Source organism: Sinocyclocheilus anshuiensis, unplaced genomic scaffold (assembly GCF_001515605.1).
Source record: "Sinocyclocheilus anshuiensis isolate Anshui unplaced genomic scaffold, SAMN03320099.WGS_v1.1 scaffold767, whole genome shotgun sequence".
NCBI lineage: Eukaryota > Metazoa > Chordata > Actinopteri > Cypriniformes > Cyprinidae > Sinocyclocheilus > Sinocyclocheilus anshuiensis.
Window position 1 is genome coordinate 859,396 of NW_015551124.1, and position 20,454 is coordinate 879,849.

General features: G+C 37.3%; 1 protein-coding gene and 1 pseudogene across 1 annotated transcript; both read right to left on the bottom strand.

The window, feature by feature from the left end:
• LOC107663147 (calpain-14-like) overlaps nt 1-5,646 on the bottom strand; it is a 9,225-nt pseudogene extending 3,579 nt beyond the window's left edge.
• Nucleotides 5,647-6,000: 354 nt separating this feature from the next.
• Nucleotides 6,001-14,200, bottom strand: LOC107663146 (calpain-14-like). Its single transcript, XM_016453307.1, has 21 exons — nt 13,964-14,200; nt 13,791-13,860; nt 11,992-12,110; nt 11,564-11,697; nt 11,249-11,423; nt 9,366-9,446; nt 9,202-9,287; nt 9,043-9,114; nt 8,775-8,935; nt 8,308-8,471; nt 8,205-8,216; nt 7,912-8,117; nt 7,719-7,752; nt 7,570-7,626; nt 7,373-7,430; nt 7,209-7,273; nt 6,997-7,065; nt 6,799-6,877; nt 6,602-6,718; nt 6,310-6,365; nt 6,001-6,206 (listed from the first exon to the last, which is right to left on the bottom strand). The coding sequence occupies exons 1-21, from the start codon at nt 14,198-14,200 to the stop codon at nt 6,180-6,182; spliced, it is 2,079 nt and encodes a 692-aa protein (XP_016308793.1). The 3' UTR covers nt 6,001-6,179.
• Nucleotides 14,201-20,454: the final 6,254 nt, after the last annotated feature.

Here is a 20,454-nt window from a genome sequence, read left to right on the forward strand (position 1 = left end):
TCTTTGCAACTTTACAGATCTTCTTTATGCACCAAGAGCTTGTAACACTCCAAAGAGAAAGGAAAAATTTAAATCGCATCATATGACCCCTTTAAATGAGAAAGTATCAAGTAGACATTACAAATTGTAGCTTTAGAAAGAAATATTTTACTTGATTCAACATAAAATGTATTACACATAAACATTTAGGCTACCACGGCCTAAGATAATCTATGGGACATAAAAAAAGATAATTTGAGAAACATCTCAGTATTTTTTGTTCATATAATGAAAGTCATTAGTAACTAAAGCAGCTTTGTTACCAACAGTCTTCAGAATACCTTCTTTTATGTTCCACAAAAGAAAGGTTTGAAACGACATGAGGGTAAGTAAATGATGACAGAATAAAATTTTTTTTTTGGGTGAATTATCCCTTTAATGTTTTTATTATTTTTTTTTTTTATTTTTTTTATGAAATGATACTCTAAATAACAAACTAAATCTGCTAGCAGGTGGCGGTAAATGTCTTTATGAGTCATTCATTCATTCAAATGGCTGATTCATTCAGGAATAAAGTAATTTATTCTCTTTATAGATGGGCCTTTGAATCATTGGCTGCATCTGAAAACTCTAAAATGCTGCCAAATTCTGCTTTACATCCTGTCTCCGGAGGTACCTTCTTCTGATCGTATTTTGAAGGCAGCATAGATGTATCGTTCGCTGCCTTTGATATCCCACAATCCTGTGCGTTCCATTCCGTGACGGTTGAGCTAAAAAAATAAAGATGACGTCTGAAAGTTGCGTTTGGTGGTCAGTTTGTGTGTAAATTACTAAAGACTAACTTTTTGCACGATTTATGTTATTTCTAGCGAGACATAAGTATTATAGTAATTAAATATTCGTTTAGTTATCACAAAAAATCGTTATATCTTGTTGTAGATCATTAAACCGTTACGCTGCCTCAGAAGCCTGTCTAAAATCAGTTTCATGAGGTGCCTTCGTGCAAAAACGCTGCCTGCAAAGTCATTGCCTCATACGGCAGCGAGGCAGCAAGTCAGCAGTTTAAGTTTTCGGATGCAGCCATTGATTCACACGATTCGTTCAAAACGCGGATTCATTCCGAAACTAAACACTGCTGTGTTGCTAAGAGACGTGCAACAGTTCTGCTGTGGCTTTAAAGATAATATGTTCTCTGCTAAATTTAGCAAAAACACATAATATTGTGTATAACACAATATAAACTTCTCATTTACTGAACTGTTGTATAAAATCACATTTAAACTTGTGCAAATCAGGACAAAATTAGCACTCCTGTGATATTGCTCTCTCTGCTTGTGTGATATCATGTGATATGTGATATATATAAATATGAGACAAAACTCAGGGGCATTGTTTTGCACCAATATCTTGAATTTTATAGCATAACTGCATTTATGAAGTTGTTGCCCTGCATCATATTTGTCAACAGTCAACTGTATGAAATGTAAGCTGATGTACATGTCTGGGGGCATGTACCTCATTTTAAAAATTGATCTAAAATAACTTTAGAGACTTTGGATGTTTATTTCTGCTCACCAGAATTCTCCGTTGTCAAGTACAACTTTGTATTTTTGCTCCTCAGGACGTACAAGTTCCCACAAAGGGGATCTAAAGAGACCAGAAGTCAGATGCCTAATTGATAAATAGAGGAATTATAGAGAAATATTAATTCAAATAGAAGAATTCAGACTTGTCACTCCAGTCTCTGTTCCATTCGCCGTGACCCCAAGGGTTTAAGATCCTCACCAGCTTCACTGGACGACCTTTACATACAACCTGTGAGAGAACAACTCATTAGATCACAGGAAACACCTATCAACTTAATTGAGCCAAAAGATACTAAACACATCAAAACTGTAAACCAAATTAGTTCTCACCTCTGCAACTCCTGTGACAGCGTATGCATGCATTTCCACAAGACCATTGGGTAACACGTTATTTTGCAGTAGACCTGCTTGCTAAAGGAACAAAGTGATTTTTGGACTTTTGTGATCATGTTTGTATGACTGTCTGTTCCCAATGCAGAGAAAAACAATGCTAAATACAAACAAATACAAATAATTTTAGAATTCTCACAATTCTGACTTTTTTCCCCCCTTATTACGGGAATTATATTAATCCCTTATTAGGATTACGAAATAGAAATCCAGATGTGTGAGGTATAAACTCACACTTTTGAAAGAAAACACAGAATTGTGGGATAAAAAGTAGCAATTACCTTTTTTTTATTTTTGATTCCATAGTGGAAACAAAAAACAGAATTGCAAGTTTTAAACTCAGAATTCTGAGAAAAATTCAAAATGGCAAGATATACAGGGAAAAAGTCAACATTCCGAAGTTATAGCTTATAATTCTGAAAAGTCAAAAGTGTGAGATAAAAAGTCACATTTACTTTTAAAATATTTTTATTCCATGGTGGAAATGAGCTTATATGTGACCTTGGACCACAAAACCAGTCATAAGTGTACATTTTTCAAAATTGAGATTTATAAATAATCTGAAAGCTGAATAAATAAGCTTTCCATTGATTTATGGTTTGTTAGGATAATAGGACAATATTTGGCCGAGATGCAACTATTTGAAAATCTGGAATCTGAGGGTGCAAAAAAATCGAAATATTAAGAAAATCGTCTTTAAATTTGTCCAAATTAAGTTCTTAGCAATGCATATTACTAAACAAAAATTAAGTTTTAATATATTTGTTTTAGGAAATTTACAAAATATTTTAATGGAACATGATCTTTACTTAATATCCTAATGATTTTTGGCATAAAAGAAAAATCGATAATTTTGCCCCAATGTATTGTTGGCTATTGCTACAAATATGCCCCAGCGACTTAAGACTGCTTTTGTGCTGCAGGGTCACATATATGAATAGGCTTAAACACATTTTAAAAGGGAGGAGAATAAAATGCTTCACATGTCTTGTTTCTTAAAATCTGTGCATCTAATCAAACTCTACTGTATTTTGGTGCAAATTCAGTTGGTAAATGAGAGTCAAATTAGAAATTAAATTCATTATAATATATTTGTCAGGTTGTGACATGCCTTCATCTTCAAAAAACAAGAATGAATCTATTTAAAGTAAAAAAATTCATCATCAATTAATATATTTTAATGTTTTTTTTTTAATTGCATTGTTTTATAATAATATTAAAGAAAAGTTAATTCTAGTCTGGAATAATAGCATCTGTACAGGTGATATTAGTCTTTCTGTCATGTTAACAAAAATACTGTGCTGACCACCAGTTGAAAACCACTGCATTATATAACTCTTCATGCTTTGAAATTGCATTGTTTTATAATAATATTAAAGACTCGATCTTTACCCCTCCAGGAGTACCACATCCCATGAGGGATTCTGATTGACGGGCTCGTCTCATGGTGTCCCAAAGCTTTCCTGATACATCATTTAGTTTAATGGTCATGTGTGGTCCACCGGTGAAATCCATGAGAGCGTCGGATATGTTTCCTGCATCCATATCTGCATACGAGCCACACACTCTGGATAAAAAAAGACCATATTACATCATTTGAAGCAGAAAGTATATGAAAGTCAGATTAAAAATCAAAGGTAAATGATTTTTCATTTAAATTATTTATGAATAAATGAACTGAAACATACTTAGCATAAGCTTTCTCTAATAAAGCAGGCCAGAATTCATTTGGTGTTTTGGACTGAACAAAGACAAGTCGGCCATCAATGGTTGGTAGTTTGTCGTCAATAACAACATCTACCCATGATCCAAACCTCCAGAACTGAAAACAAAACATGACAGTTCAGCTGTTCTCGAAAATATAGAAGCTTTAACTCTTAAAGGAACAGCTTGCCCAAAAATGGTTTAAACTCTTACCTTACAGTGAAAGATTCCTGCATAATCCACAGAGAAATTCTGTTCATCATTGACAACCTGCTTCATGATTCGTTTTTGAAATGTTAGAGCTCCAACGGATGCCAGAAACCAGCAGTTACCTTCATACATACACACATACGGAATATATATTTGTCAAAAACATTACAACTCCATAAAATGGAAAACAGCTGCATGCAACTGGATATTTTGTTATTAAACTCTACTCCAACTATCAACATTTTCATTTGACCTAAAGACTGAGTTCAACTTGTATTCCTTTTAAAATGTCTCTGTACATTTATGTAAAATTTTTGGTTTATATTCACATTGTACATACAGTACACACCTATATGACTGATTTATTGCTTTATTGCACTGCCACTTTATCTATTAAGCGGTTGAGACTTGCGACCTTTGAAATTTTCCTCATCTCTAAATGATAATGTTTCGCTTTTGCTTTAGTTAATTGCATTGATGTATTGCATTATAATTTTGTTTCTAATGCATTTTTTTATGTATCCTTTAAGTACGTACTGCAGGTTTGGTAGGGACATTGGTGGAATTTTACATTTATATTAATACGGCATATAATTACAAAGTAGAGAGTATTGCATGACCTTCTCCAAATCTACACTTGTAGCTTGTAAACACATAATATATTTGTATCAGACCTACCTAACCAACCCTGGATAAAATCAAACCTTGAAGCTCCTTGAACAATGTAAACAGGGTTTGGCACCAGTTCCTGAAGGAAACAGATGATTCATTTCACACTTTACAGCACATCAGACACAATCACAAGGGTACAAATCACTAAAAAAAACAGCAGAGAGACTCTCTCTCTTTCAGTTCTAGTCTGAAAATACAAACTAAACCAAACAGAAAAGCATGCATGACTCTACAGTTACTTTGTTGTGGATGTTAGGCTTTACAACCACCCGCACCCTAATGTCAACATCAAATTAGCATCACAATGTTCAAAAAGATGTATTTTCATTTTGCAAAGTGGCTTTAGGCTACTTTAGATTTCAGGTGAAAATCTGTAATGATCAACAAGTTAATTTCTGAGGTTTCTGCTATGAACGGATTGAGTTTGTGTGTGAAGATGTTCACGTACATGTGGTCTTTTCCACACGACTCTCCAGAGGTCTTCACGCTTCAGGGGACCCAGACTGATTGATTTCATCTCTGGCGGGAACAAGTTGTCTACGAATCTCAGTCTTTCCTTCAGGCAGAATTGCTTGAGCCGGTGGAAGTCCTGATCCAGGAACTTCTCAGGATTGTTGGGAGAGCCCTGTCCATCTTTGAGATTACGCTCTGATAAGATGTTTAAACACACACCAGGTGCTGGCATTGCAGCTCAAATCTGTTGAACAGAAAGCAGCACAATGCTTTTTTTTATGGTGAACATTTTTCCAATAGCTTTTATTTCTGTTTACTCACATTTTACTCTTCAGACAAGTAGATTAAACTTTATTGTACAGAGTACAATGAAATATAGTAAACAATAAAAAACATTACCCTTTATGCTTATTTATTTGTTTTTGGTTTAGGTTGATTCAAATGACACAGACGTGCATGAAAAACCATTGCAGCATGTATGTATGTGCATGTAAATGACTGAATTAAAACACATATTCATTTGCATGTCAGTTGATAGTTTCCTTCTCATGCACAGATACTGTAAATGTAAAAACTGAAATGATAGCAAGATGAAATGATTTAAAACATACCTGTCGTCTCTTACTGTAGCTGGAAGATTATTCCGTCCTTCCCAAAGCAAAGAGCAGGAGGAAGTTTCAGGAGAAGCCTTTTAAAGTCTGACTCCGCCCACTCAGGTGTGATGTAACATGACTCTCAGGTCAATATTTAAATATTGTGCAAATGTCACAGTATGTAATTAGTAAAGTGTCCACAACATAAGCATGATGACACAGTGAATGCTGAGATATAACTATTTATTCAGTGGTTGTAATAAATCATAGGGCACAGTGCATAGAGTTTGCAAACAGTTTTCAAGATTAAAAAAAAAAACTAAACTAGATTATTGTTATCTGAATAAAAGTTTGCTGGTTGAAAAGTTCTCTCTCTCTCTCTCTCTCTCCACATAATTAATTCTGTCAAATCCAATCAATTTGCTTATGCACAGTCAAATAAATTGTAGTTAACAAGCCTGCATTATGTCTAATGTATCAAGTTTGAAGGTAAAGTTGCATTTAAGTCTTAGATTTGTGTATTTTATTGCTGTATGTTATCAGTGAGGTCTCAGAAGTCTGTCCAGGATCCATTCTCTCAGTCTCATCTGGATCACGAGTACATGGTGAGATGCATCCACTACAACAACAGAGCATTGGTTAATTCTACCGTTACGGATTATGATTTTTATTAATCTTACTACGAATTCTGATTAATTAAATATTTGTATGAAAAACATTACTTCATTTTCTCCCAGCATCATATTCGGCCCTCCAGCAGCGAGTCTCTTGAATGTCTCTGGTGATGATAATATCAGTTTATATACAGTGAGTGCATTAGGTTAGGACTGGATGTCATGCAGTCATTTCATTATCTTGATGAAATATGCATTATGAAGCTCATTTCTCAATCTTTGATGTGATATAGGGGTGAGAATCTTTAGGCACCTCAAAATTGAACTCGATTCCAAACCGATTCCTTATCCGATTCAGAATATATAGTACAACACAATTAGGTTAATGTTTTAGACTCACTGGCCATGCAATCCATGCGCAGGATGAGCACAATAAAGTTTTCCAGTGTAATTTCACCATTAGAGTCGCCGTATCGTAGAGCCATGAGATTCAGCATACTGTCACTCAGTACAAACCCTTGAGCACATCCAAAATATCAGCATATCAATGATATTGTTTTGCACATTAGGCAATTAAATGGTGTGCGAGAAAGTTACCTGTGACCTTAAGAGCATTTCTGAGTTCATTCAGAGACAGACTTCCAGTGCGCGAAACATCCATGTCATAGAAAATGTCCTGAAACAAAGAACCCAGAGAGCAATTGCAACCCATTTTACTTATAAAATGTGCATTTTGGAAATAGAATATTTGATGACAAAATTTTTGAAAATTTTGCACTTCCGATGGATATTTACCCTTTGAAAAACAACACGTTTCCACAAACGAAGGCATTCAAATTCACTCAGCCTTCCAGTGACACTGAGCTGCGTTGTTGCGTTAAAGGGCATCATGAAACAATTTATAATTTTTTTTTTTATTCTATAATCTACAAACGACATGCAAAAGTGTCTGAAACACAGAACCCTGAAAGCCTTTTCTCACTCTGATCCTTCATATTTGAGGATACATCCATCAGAGCCACCAAGCTCTTACACAAATCCAAACTGAATCCTGTTGTCTTCTGTGAATGTCCTGAAAGATCAGACCAAAAACATATGCAGAATCAGAGATCACTGGAAGCAAAACTGGAAGATGACATTTAAAAAAGTGACTTTTCTCTACAAGTATTACCTGCATAAAGATTCTCATTCAGAAGTCTTTGAAGTCCCTCATCGTCCACCTCTCCATACTTACATAAACAGACAATTATCAGATAACATGTTTGTTTTAAATATGTGTGGTTTCTTTCAGCCGCAATTTTAGTACATTTCTGATCATAATCAATCACATTCCCTCATAATCCAGAACTGCTGAAGAGTCACATGTACCTTATCAGCATATTGCAGAAAAAGCTGAAAGGATTCATCATTATCCCGGGGAATCATCTGAGAAAAATTAAAACCATTTTAACACATATACATATACTTTCAAAACACACGAAACATGATAAAAACAAACATCCCAAGCTTCCATATACCTTTGTTCTTGTCATGCCATATCCAGATTTGTCTCTGAAGACACAACATCAAAATCTACAATCAATTCTAGTAAATAACCTTTATTTTTAAGTGTAGTTTCTCGTACGTATGCAGAAATAGCATTAGCATAAATGACTGTTTAAGCATCTAGCCCATCACTCATGCTCTAATGTTAATAATCCAAGCTCTTACTCAATGATGGCTTCTGTCTTTGAATAGACTGTCAGAAGGAAGGACGCAGCTTCGTTTGGCTGGAAAGTTGAAGGAACAATAAGGTATTCGCCTGCTTTAAATCGGAAAAACTCCATGACTTCACGAGCATTGAGGAAGGTTTTGGTTTTTCCAATGGGATTCGTTTTGAAGAATGATGCAGGGAATTTTTCCCTCCGGTCCTTTAACTAGTGAATAAGTAAAAATGTTATTCTGTCCTTGCAAAACAAACTCAAAATTGTGTATGTATCAGGAGGAATATATTCAATACATACATGAGCTGGCACCTGCAAGACAACAAATATAAACGTTCAAGTACTAAATATTGTATTCAAGGAAAGAAGGTCTTATGCAAACTCAAAATAGATTTCTACAAACCTCATAAATGTTAAAGCCAATATGGAAATTGGTGGCTAGGTGCCGGTTTCTCTTGTGAGATTTCTGAATGAGAGACACGAGGAGATTTGGAGAGCTTTCATCTCTGGGGTCTTCAACAGTCTCCTTAAGAGTCACACGGAACTGGGGATTGCTTGAAAAACTGTCTATAAATGCAAGAAAAAGGAGAGATATCTGAATCTGATCTCCAAATTAAGCTGCCATTAATCATGTGAGAAATATTTGACAACAAAACATTGAATTATTGAAAACCTCAATTATTATTCAGAGTCTGGAGACAAACATTCTACAAAAAACATTCTTTCTACACAATATCTTGATTAAAAGCAACTGTGATCAACAAGGATCTACTTCATAAAAAAAGAATATCTGGTCAAACAGTGCTTGAAGTGACTTGAAGCTGCATCCTCGTAGTAAAAATAGCTGTAGAATAAACAGAGTTGGATTACCTATGTCATTTGAGCAGCCTCCCGCTGTTGTTCCTAACACCCACTGGCCTCTGTGCACTTCAGTTTTCCAGGAGGAAGAATAAGATCCAGCAAGAAAGTTCACATTTGAACAACATATATCCAAATCTGAACAATTCCTGCAGAAATCCTCCACTGACATCCTGCAGAGACAGAAAACTAAATATAGTGACATGCAATTATGCATTATATGCAGAAAAATCAAGAAAAGGCAAGAGATATAAAACATTTGACTCTTATTTCTGCTCACCAGAATTCTCCATTGTCGAGTACAACGTTGTGTTTTTGGTCCTCAGGATGCACAAGTTCCCACAAAGGGGATCTAAAAAGACCAGATTAACAAGATGTCAGATGGTTGATATATGGAGGAATTATAGAGAAATATTAATTCAATCAGAAGAATTCAGACTTGTCGCTCCAGTCTCCATTCCACTCTCCGTGACCCCAAGGGTTAAAGATCCTCACCAGCTTCACTGGACGACCTTTACATACAACCTGTGAGAGAACAACTCATTAGATCACAGGAAACATTTCCTTATCAACTTAATCAAGCCAAAATAACTAAGGTCTCACCTCTGCAACTCCTGTGATCGCGTACGCATGCATTTCCACAAGACCATTGGGCAACACCTTATTTTTCAGTAGACCTGCTTGCTAAAGGAACGAAGTGATTTTAGGACTTCCATTTCAATTGTGCATGTTATTATAAATGATATGATTTGTTCTTCACAGGCTGGTCTGTCCTGAAAAAAAAAACCGACGCAATTATTTAATAGTGTGAGGCTGTTCACATAAAACTTGTTTTTGCTGTGAAAAAATGTGAAACACGGGCAGTGGAATGAGAAATAAAAACATGGTCTCGAGTTTTTTTTTTTTTTAAGTAGAAATTAAGCGTATAGCGTTAGTTCTGGCAGGTCACATGAGTCAAGCTTGCATCAGCTGACTCTCAGCTGATCACATCTACCTATAGGAATACGACAGCTATCATTGCATTTCTATATAAGCTCTATTCAGTATTATTCAGCAGCTTTTTCGCTAACTCAGGAGCAAATTACCCTCCTCCATCCCCAGCTCCTCCTTTCTCCACAGTCAGGCTTTCTGATATTCCTTGTTGAATCAAACTCCTTTATCTTGAATAATGTGTTACACTTAAATATCATTAAGTACATTAATGATACCTGCTTTGTTCTGTTCGGTTTACCCTAGGGGGGTTATTATTTGAACTGGTTTAAGCTGGTACTTAGCTGGTCATGTGCTGGTCCTAAACTGGTTCTAAGCAACTAGCTCCTGCTCAGGACCAGCTTAGGATCAGCACATGACCAGCTAAGGGCCGGCTTAAACCAGCTCAAACCAGCAGCCATGCTTCAAAACATACCTAACCAGCATATGCTGGATCTTTCAACTTTTTCGCTAACTCAGGAGCAAATTACCCTCCTCCATCCCCAGCTCCTCCTTTCTCCACAGTCAGGCTTTCTGATATTCCTTGTTGAATCAAACTCCTTTATCTTGAATAATGTGTTACACTTAAATATCATTAAGTACATTAATGATATCTGCTTGTTCTGTTCTGTTAACCCTAGGGGGGTTATTATTGCTGCTCTCCCTGCTCATTCATGACAGGCTGCATGGATGGGCAGGGAGGTTTTTGCCCAGAACAGAACCATACCGCCAAACCAAACTGTATGCTAAGTGTCTATCATTTTGACAATTGTGGTCCTGACAGAACATCTTTTAACTTGAGCATCACATTTTTAGAAAGTCGTGCCATGCGCGAGACACTGCACATAACGTGAGTGCAACTGTCAAAAACGTCCATCTAGCGCGTTTACATAGAAAAACAATCGAAAAGTAGTGCTTTGGAATGAAAAAAACAAAACAGTGTTATTTTTTTAACGGTCCCTTAGAACAGCTAGATAAATAAGCTTAACCACTTTTGAACATGAGAAGAAAAATCTAGTTGTTGATTCTGTGCATCCAATCAAACTGATGCAAATTCATTTATGGGTAGCAAGTAAATTACAAATAAATTAATTGCGGTTCTGGTTATTAAATGTAAAATTCAAATGAATGCATTTGTTAAATATTTTAAAATTGGTTACTAAATACAGTCATATTAACAGCAATTGTGTTAACTTTAATTTTGTGCATTGTATTTTGTCAAGTCTTTTAGGGAGGCGCGGTTGATATTGAAATCTTTTGCAAAAAAGTTGCTATAATCTTGAAGTCTAAGATTATAGCAACACTTAATGGTCAAGAGTAGCAATTACCCTGTTGCCGCGGGCTGTGAAAAGTTAATTCTAGTCTGGAATAATAGCATCTGTACAGGTGATATTAGTCTTTCTGTCATGTTAACAAAAATACTGTGCTGACCACCAGTTGAAAACCACTGCATTATATAACTCTTCATGCTTTGAAATTGCATTGTTTTATAATAATATTAAAGACTCGATCTTTACCCCTCCAGGAGTACCACATCCCATGAGGGATTCTGATTGACCGGCTCGTCTCATGGTGTCCCAAAGCTTTCCTGATACATCATTTAGTTTAATGGTCATGTGTGGTCCACCGGTGAAGTCCATGAGAGCTTCGGATATGCTTCCCATGTCCATATCCGCATACGAGCCACACACTCTGGAAAAATGTAGAACACAATTATCAGGACATGATTTCCAGAAGTTTATATATAAACAAATAAAAACAAATAAAAATAAAAATTATGGACTAAACTAACCAGCTCTGATGGAAATCTCTGTTATTAAAGTAAAACATACTTAGCATAAGCTTTCTCTAATAAAGCAGGCCAGAATTCATTTGGTGTTTTGGACTGAACAAAGACGAGTTGGCCGTCAACGGTTGGTAGCTTGTCATCAATAACGACATCCACCCATGATCCAAACCTCCAGAACTGAAAACAAAAGATGACAGTTCAGCTGTTAAAGAAAATATAGAAGCCTTAACTCTTAAAGGAACAGTTTCCCCAAAAATGGTTTAAATGCAGCCATGCTTCAAAACATACCTAACCAGCATATGCTGGATCTTTCAACAGTGTGTATATATATATATAAAAACTCGTATAATAGTGTTAACTATTATAATAGTCATAATATCGTATAATAGTCGTATAATAGTCAGTGAGGAACAGTTCACCGAAAATGGTTTAAATCATCCCTTTAAGAATGATCTCTGTTTGAATGTTTACCTTGAAGTGAAAGATTCCTGCATAATCCACAGAGAAATTCTGTTCATCATTGATAACCTGCTGCTTGATTTGTTTTTGAGATGTAAGAGCTCCAACGGATGCCAGAAACCAGCAGTTTCCTTCATACATACACACACATGGCATATATCTCACAGTATATAATTAACCTTCAGTCAAGAACATTAAAATTCAATAAACAGCTGCATGGGTACTTCTATTCTTATTAAAGGAATAGTTTACCCTCAAATGAAAATTAGCTGAAAATGTGCTCACCCTCAGGCCATCCAAGGTGTAGATGAATGTATTTCTTCATCAGATTTGGAGAAACGTAGCATTCTATCACTTAGAATGCGATCAGCTTAGAATGCGATTAGCGATCTCACCAATGGATCCTCTGCAGTGAATGGGTGCCGTCAGAATGAAAGTCCAAACAGCTGATAAAAACATCACAATAATCCACAAGTAATCCACACCACTCCAGTCCATCAGTTAATGTGTTGTGAAGCCAAAAGCACGTTTCTAAAAAAACAAATCCATCTTTAAGACATTTTAAGCTAGCATATGCTGAATACTCAAGAATTTAACATCCTGAGAAGCCAAAAGCTGTGTGAAAGGAATCCATCAATACATTTTTAACTTCAAACCATTGTTTCTGGCTAGTCCATAATCTAAAATAACACTTCCTCCAGTGAAAAAGTGGTCTGGTCTGAATCAGGAGAGAAATCTGTAGATCAAACACTGTTTATAAGTCAAAACAGTCCAAAACAGCTCTAAACAAATATGTGGCTGGATTTTGATGTGAGAGACAACAGGAGATGGACTATTTCACTGGAGGAAGTTCTATTATCGTTATTTTATATATGTTATATATAAATTATATTATTATTATAATCGGGGTATAGCTCAGTGGTAGAGCATTTGACTGAGTTGGACTTGTAACCCGAAGGTCGCGGGTTCGAGTCTCTGGTCTGGCAGGAATTGTAGGTGGGGGGAGTGAATAACCAGTGCTCTCTCCACCTCAATACCACAACTGAAGTGAGAACTTTGATCAAGGCACCGAACCCTCAACTGCTCCCTGGGTGCCACAGCATTGGCTGCCCACTGCTCCAGGTGTGTGATCACAGTGTGTGTATGTGTGTGCACTTGGATGGGTTAAGTGGGTCAAATTCCGAGTATGGGACACCGTACTTGGCCACACGTTACTTCACTTCACGATTATGGACTCATATTTTAGCCAGAAACAACGGTTTGAAGCGAAAAACTTCTTGATGGATTTGTTTTAGCTTTTGACTACTCGAGATGTTAACTGATGGACTGGAGTGCTGTGGATTACTTGTGGATTATTGTGATGTTTTTATCAGCTGTTTGGACTCTCATTCTGACGGCACCCATTCACTGCAGAGCATCCATTGCTGAGCAAGTGATGGAATGCTACATTTCTCCAAATCTGATGAAGAAACAAACTCATCTACATCTTGGATGGCCTGAGGGGGAGGACATTTTTAGCCTTTTTTTGTGAACAATTTCTTTAAATAACTCTATTTACTTAGATTTTCCATTTGTATTCACTATATTCCCATTGTATTCACCAAATATATGCCTGTTTGATTCATTGCTTTATTGCACTGTCACTTTATCTATTAAGTGTCTTGCTCTGGGTATTTTTTTGTTAATATTTAATGACACATAACTATAAATGCAACAGCAGTAAGTATTTGGTTAGATATTAAACTTACACATGCAGCTCTTCATTTACAGAGTTTATTTTGTGTTAATGATGTACAGCCCAGCAGACCTACCTAATACACCTTGTATGATATCAAACCTTGAAGCTCCATCAACAATGTAAACAGGGTTTGGCACCAGTTCCTGAAGGAAACAGTTGAATTATTTTACACTTTACAGCGGTTCACACACTCACTTGCAAATCAAGAAAAAGCACAGTAGTTTGTGTGTGAAGATGTTCACGTACATGTGGTCTCCTCCACACCACTCTCTGAAGGTCTTCACGTGTCAGGGATCCCAGACCGATTGATTTCATCTCTGGCGGGAACAAGTTGTCTACGAATCTCAGTCTTTCCTTCAGGCAGAATTGTTTGAGCCGGTGGAAGTCCTGATCCAGGAACTTCTCAGGATTGTTGGGAGAGCCCTGTCCATCTTTGAGATTACGCTCTGATAAGATGTTTAAACACACACCAGGTGCTGGCATTGCAGCTCAAATCTGTTGAATGTTCAACATTAGATTGCATTAAATGTTATTGTGCAAAGTACAAGTATAGAGCTAATGAAATAATGCATTATTATTTCATTTTAAACTTTTTTTCAGGTTAAGGTTTGTTTATTTTAGAGCCATGCAGGGAAACGTGCACTGCCTTTGCATCATGTGCATGCAACTGATTTTAATACTCAAATACAAATACATTTGCATGCACAATTCCTTCATATGCATGTAAAAACTGAAATGAAAGCATGATAAAAAACATACCTTTTCTCTCTTATTTGGCAGTTGGCAGATTATTCGGTCTTTTCTGAGCATGCAAGTCTCAGAAGATGCCTATAAACATCTGACTCCGCCCATCATCCAGGTGTGATGTAACTTTATGATTCTTAGGTCAATATTTGAATGGAGTTCAATGTAGATCAAAGATCAGAACAGTAACATGCTGAAAAACCTCTTCATATGATGTGTCATCACATGAGTCTGTACCTCATAAAATGACTTTATAGGAACTAAGATAAAGTGAAGACGGCAGAAAATTAATGTGTTACTCATAAACAGGTACAATTTCAATGCAAAGAAGAGGTTCCAAAGAATCAGAAACTAGATCAAGGTCATAAATTGATAAAGGAGGAAAAGGTAGGTGGAACTTATACATGATGTTTTTTAGTAGTACAAGCAATAGGAAGGCCAATTACTTATAATCATAGGGATTTCTAGTAACTGTAGCAGAATTAAATTGCCATCAACTAATCTGTTCGTCCAGCGAACATTCAGTGTAAGTTCATATCAACTCTAGGAAAGGATATTTCCGTGGCCACAGAAAATAACTGTATACAGTATTAATGCATTAGAGCATGTAGTAAGGATCAAATTTGTAAAGGGACATTAATTTGCAAGGCAGAATCAGAAACTCATGTAATTTGTGCACAAGAGTTTTATTAACTAAACACTAACACAAACTAATCTAACAAACAAACAAACAATCACTCATACATGGGAAACAGCAAATGAGGCTTGATGGATGAAGCCATCAGGAAAAAACAGAGAATGAAGCTATGAAAAGAGTCAGTTAGTTAACCAACTGAGTGAAACCATCAGCATCGTTTTAGAACGGGGTCTACAGCTTATACTAAACCTCTGTTTTGTTTTGTTAAATGTACCATACTTGCACCAATACCCAGTATGTTTATTGGGTGAGGGGTCTGTGATTATTTGTTAATCTAATGAATAATTGATTTGTTAAATCAAATGAAAAATGGTGTGTCTGATTGGTCCAGACGCTACACTCACTATTTTGGAAGGTGCTTGTTTTTGGTTGTAGAAGAGGAGAATAGTATTTTAATTTTGGGGAACATCTATGGTGACAATACTAATTTATAAAACAGGTTGTTATTACAACATTTTAGAAAGGAAATTATGGATTTTTTAAAAAATATACTCTAATACCCAGTTAAATTTATGTGGCGATTGGAACACCGTTAATGACACGTTTTCCTCCAGTACACTGATATACTTAATTCCCAATTAATTTGTCGTGATGAACAGAGCCACATAAATCCCGATAAGATAGACTTCACTTGGAGTAATAAAGATCCAGACAATCTTTTGATTGTCAGGATTATGGACCTGTTTTGTGTGTGTATTCTCCCTCATGTGCACATATTTGGTTCTTCCTGTTCCTGTTTGGATTATTAAAAGATTGTTGAATGGTATTCTCCTGCGTTCTCCTCGTTCCTTGCTCCTCTCCGTAGGCAATCGTGACAGAACACCAGACCGACATACAATATTACTGTGAGTTTCTCCTCCGTTTTGCTTCTCTGTTTTACCCAGTGTTTTTTGTTTCTATTGTTCCTCATGGATCCCCTCGCCCGCCCTGAATACCTCCTCCTCCTGCTGGAGCAAGGGGAGAGATCGCTTGAGGGCCATACCAGACTGTTCCTGGTCCTCGCAAGTCTCACCAGCTACCCGAACGACGTACTCTGTGCGTTCTACGATGCCAGTTTGAACACCGTGTGCAGAGCGCCGTCATCCGAGGATGGTCCTCGAGCGAATTTCACCGCCTTTGTGGTGTGGACACTAGCGAGAAACGGATCTCCGTTCCCTGTCTGTTCCCAGGAGAATCTCGCCAGTTCCACTCCTGACCCAGAGCCCAGCCCACCATCTCCCCGCTGTGTGGAGCTGAAGCCTGAGCCCAGCACGACCGACGAGCCATCGCCGCAAGGAGCGACAGAGCTGAGGATCGCCGCGGAGCCGGAGCTGCTGATGATGTCAGACCAGGTGCGAGAGCCCTACCACGCCCGCCACGAGGGAGAAAGCCGTAGCCATTGAGACTGCGGAGAGGAGGTCCGCCCACTGCACTAGGGCTGAGGGTGAGCTGATTTAGGATCTGGGGCTGTGCACCCCTGGAGGAGAATTGGAGGACTTATATGCCGACCTGCCCCCTTTCCTCCCTCCTTGGTCGGAGCCCTCTGTTACTCCTGTTCCCACGTCCTGCCCAGAGGGGGCTCCGGTTTCCCTGCCCCCCCCAGACAGGGCTCCTGTTCCAGAGTTTAGCCCTGAAAGCCCGGAGGCTCACAAATGCCCGCCCGGCTCCACTGCGGCATTCTGGATCCCCGCCTCCGTATCGGTCGCCTGAGCCATCTGTTCCGCCTTGGCCCTCCGGATCCTCCCCATCGCCCTGGCTCATCGGCTCTCCGTCTCTGCCTCGGGCTCCTCCGCCACCAGCTCCGCCGCCATTGGTCGGCCCCCTGGAGTCGTCGGCCCTTCCTCCTCCATGGCTCCTCCCTCCGTCGGCTCCACTGTGGGTCACTGTCATGGCTGTGGCCTGGGTCCTGCTTGGCTCTTCCTGCTCCAAGTCCCTCCTGTCTCATCCCTGGCTCCTCCCTCCTTCGTCACCTCCTTGGACTCTGTATGCCGGCCCCCTCCCGGGTATCCGTCCTCCTCCTGAGTCTCCTCCCAAGTTCCCACCCATCCCTTCCCATGTTGTATCTACGGCGCGAGGACGCGCCTTCTGGGAGGGGGTGATATGTCAGGATTATGGACCGGTTTTGTGTGTGTATTCTCCCTCATGTGCCCATATTTGGTTCTTCCTCTTCCTGTTCTGATTGCGTTCATTGATCCCAGGTGTGTCTCGTTTATTACCTTGTTGAGTTGTATTTATAGTGTGGTCTGCCCCGTGCTACTTGTCTGTTCTGTTCAGGTATTCAAGGGCAGGCTTTAAGATGGTTTAGATCCTACCTGTCCGATCGCTACCACCTTGTTAATTTAAATGGGGAGTCATCTCAATTATCACCAGTAAAATATGGAGTGCCACAAGGATCTGTCCTAGGTCCGCTATATAAATAAAGGTGACTTGACTTGACTTGACTTGTTCCCCGTTTGGATTATTAAAAGACTGTTGATTGGTATTCTCCTGCGTTCTCCTCGCTCCTCTCCATAGGCAATCGTGACATTGATTAATTTCTGAGGAACGTGGAAATCAAGTTCAGGAGGTCAACATTGTGCCTTCAGTATTTAGTGATGATAAAATGATTCATTAATAAGCTATCAGACGGTATTGTGTGATTTTCTTTAAAATGTGTGAATTCTGTGGAATGGGTGAATTTTTTAAAATGTGTAAGTTTGATTGGAATTGATTTGCATTGAGATTATTTAGCAAAGAAAATAATCTATGCTAGTGTTTGAAAAATGGGAACAGTGACTTTGAGATGGACTCTGATACAAGTGTTCTAAAGTCAAGTGATGAAAGTTTTAATTTAGTTCATCAGGGGCCTATTTCAATAAGGAGGTTCAACCAACTCTGAGTTTAAATGTGAACTCTGAGTTGACTTACCCTGAGATGGGAAACTATGAGTTTTCGGTTTCAGAACAGCTGCATTGTGTTAGTTCAGTCAACTCTGAGTAGGTTGACTCTGAGTTTAGCGTGTGCACCATGACTATGTTCCGAAATTACGATTCGCCATGTTAACAGCACCGACAAAAAGACGTCCGCGTACTTTCTTCAATACGTAAGTTTTATTCTTAATAACTGTTATAATATCAGAGGAGAACATTTTATTGAACTAATATTAATTTTAATGGTATCCCAGAAAAAGACAGAAAAAAGAAAGAACGTGGCAGCAGCTAAAAATGAAGTATAAAAACACAATTCAATCAAGGTAAAGCTTTAAGCATGAAAGGTTCATGGGTGTATAGGCTAAATTACTTTACAAACATTTGACATTAAATATCATTCAGTGTCTATTTCAATGCGCTGCAGCTTTTGAGCACGATAGAGATGGTCAAGTATTGGAAGAATTTTAAAATCCAAAAGTAAAAAGAATAACAGTTGCTTTTGTATTTGTAGGAAATAAAGATGACCAAATAAATTATGAATAAATTGTGTTTATGTAATATTTTGCAAATTATCTGCCAAAAATAGCCTATTCTTGTTTCTGTTTGCATTAAGATTATTTTTCTTACCATATGGAGGACAATTTTACATGTTTTACGTAAAATGCACTTAAAAGGAAAATCCCCCAGGAAACAAGACCATTAGACCATTTTTCATCTATAGAAAGTGCATCTTAAGAATTTTTAGATATTTGTACTTGAAAAAAGACAAAAATACTCAGTAAGAAAAGCAATTTTGCAGCGTGAATGAATGAATGAATGAATGAATGAGGTATTTAAACATCGTTTACACTTTAAAAAGGGGGAGGAGACGGAAATAAACTCTGGGTTTACTGAAGAAAACCTGCTCCTGACCAGGTTAGGTTCACAGAGTAAGGTACCATTGTAACTGACTCTGAGTATAAGTTACCTCTCTTTCAGAAACGGGCTTGACTTACCCTGCTTTCCCGGGTTTGACAAACCTCCCATTCTGAAACGGAAAACCCAGAGTTTCCCTCATTTCAGGGTTAACATACTCAGAGTTTTCACTTAACCTCCTTTCTGAAACAGGCCCCAGGTTCTTTAAATATAATCTGAGCATTTATTTTTATAATAAATCATCTTTTCATAAAAATATGACTTTTTGTATCATTATTGTGTGATTATGATATAAGGTTACAGAAGCATTACACCCTGCAAATGAGCCTTTGGATGTCCTCTACATTTGTTCAGATAGAGAGTAGAAACACTGAAATTCTGCTACCCAAGAGCCCAACGTTGCAATATTACAACATTTCCCTAAAATATAACAAAAATGTAAAAACCCATTTATTTCTGCATTAGAGGCCTCCTACAACAACATTTTAAAGGTGAAATAATTTTTTCACAGTTTTTTCTATATTTGGGTCTTTGAGGGTTAAGAGTACGGTTAAACTTAAAAAAAATGTTACAATGATGCTAAAATATCAGGTTTATATGGAACAAATTGGGAAATTGGGACAGTTAGAAATTTTGCATAAGAAGTAATAAAATAGCCAAAGACAAAAGAAACTGAAAATATGTTTTAATTAGAAATATAATGGAAATTTACAATAAATATATAAGTGAACAAGAAAAACATATTTTTATTACATTCCAATTGGAATTAGAACAAATATATGAATACAAAGCTAAATGAGCATTTATAAGATCAAGGAGAAAGTGGTTAGAGAAGGGTGAAATTAATTCTAAGTGATTTTTTTTCAATCTTGTAAGGGAAAATTGAGGGTTTTCCTCTTTATCTAGACTAGTTTACACTGCGATGGCCGTAGATGCTCCAAAACATATTATTATGAGATAAATAAAAACAATATAGAATTTTATTTGGAAAAATAAACATCATTATTTGAATAAAAGAACACTTTACAATTCAATTCAAACCAAGGTGGACTTAATGTACTTGATTTTGAAACATCCAATAATATATTTAAAATTAATTGGATTTAAATTATGATATGATATGATATGATATGATATGATATGATATGATATTTTATATTGTTGGTGGTGTTGAGGTCATGCAGTCCAGCTCTTCAGCCCTTATATTGTGAATTATTCTAACATTGGGGGGGTGAGTATACACACACACACACACAGGTTTGTTTTTATGGTTTATGGGGACTCTCCACTCTCCACTCATTCTGAATTATTTATAAGCCTTTTGAATTACGGGGACACTGAAAATGTCCTCATAAATCACCTTCTCCTTGTAATACCTATGTCATACCCATGTTATTATACAAATTTGTGTCCTCATAAACCACATAAACATGCACACACACACACACACACACACACACACACACACACACACACACACACACACACACATA

Coding starts and splice junctions, on each gene's coding strand:
- LOC107663146 (XM_016453307.1), bottom strand. CDS start 14,200: ATGCCAGCACCTGGTGTGTGTTTAAACATCTTATCAGAGCGTAATCTC. Junction 7,066..7,208: donor GCTTGGTGGCTCTGATGGAT/GTATCCTCAAAT, acceptor GCAACAACGCAG/CTCAGTGTCACTGGAAGGCT. Junction 6,719..6,798: donor AAATGCTCTTAAGGTCACAG/GTAACTTTCTCG, acceptor GATGTGCTCAAG/GGTTTGTACTGAGTGACAGT.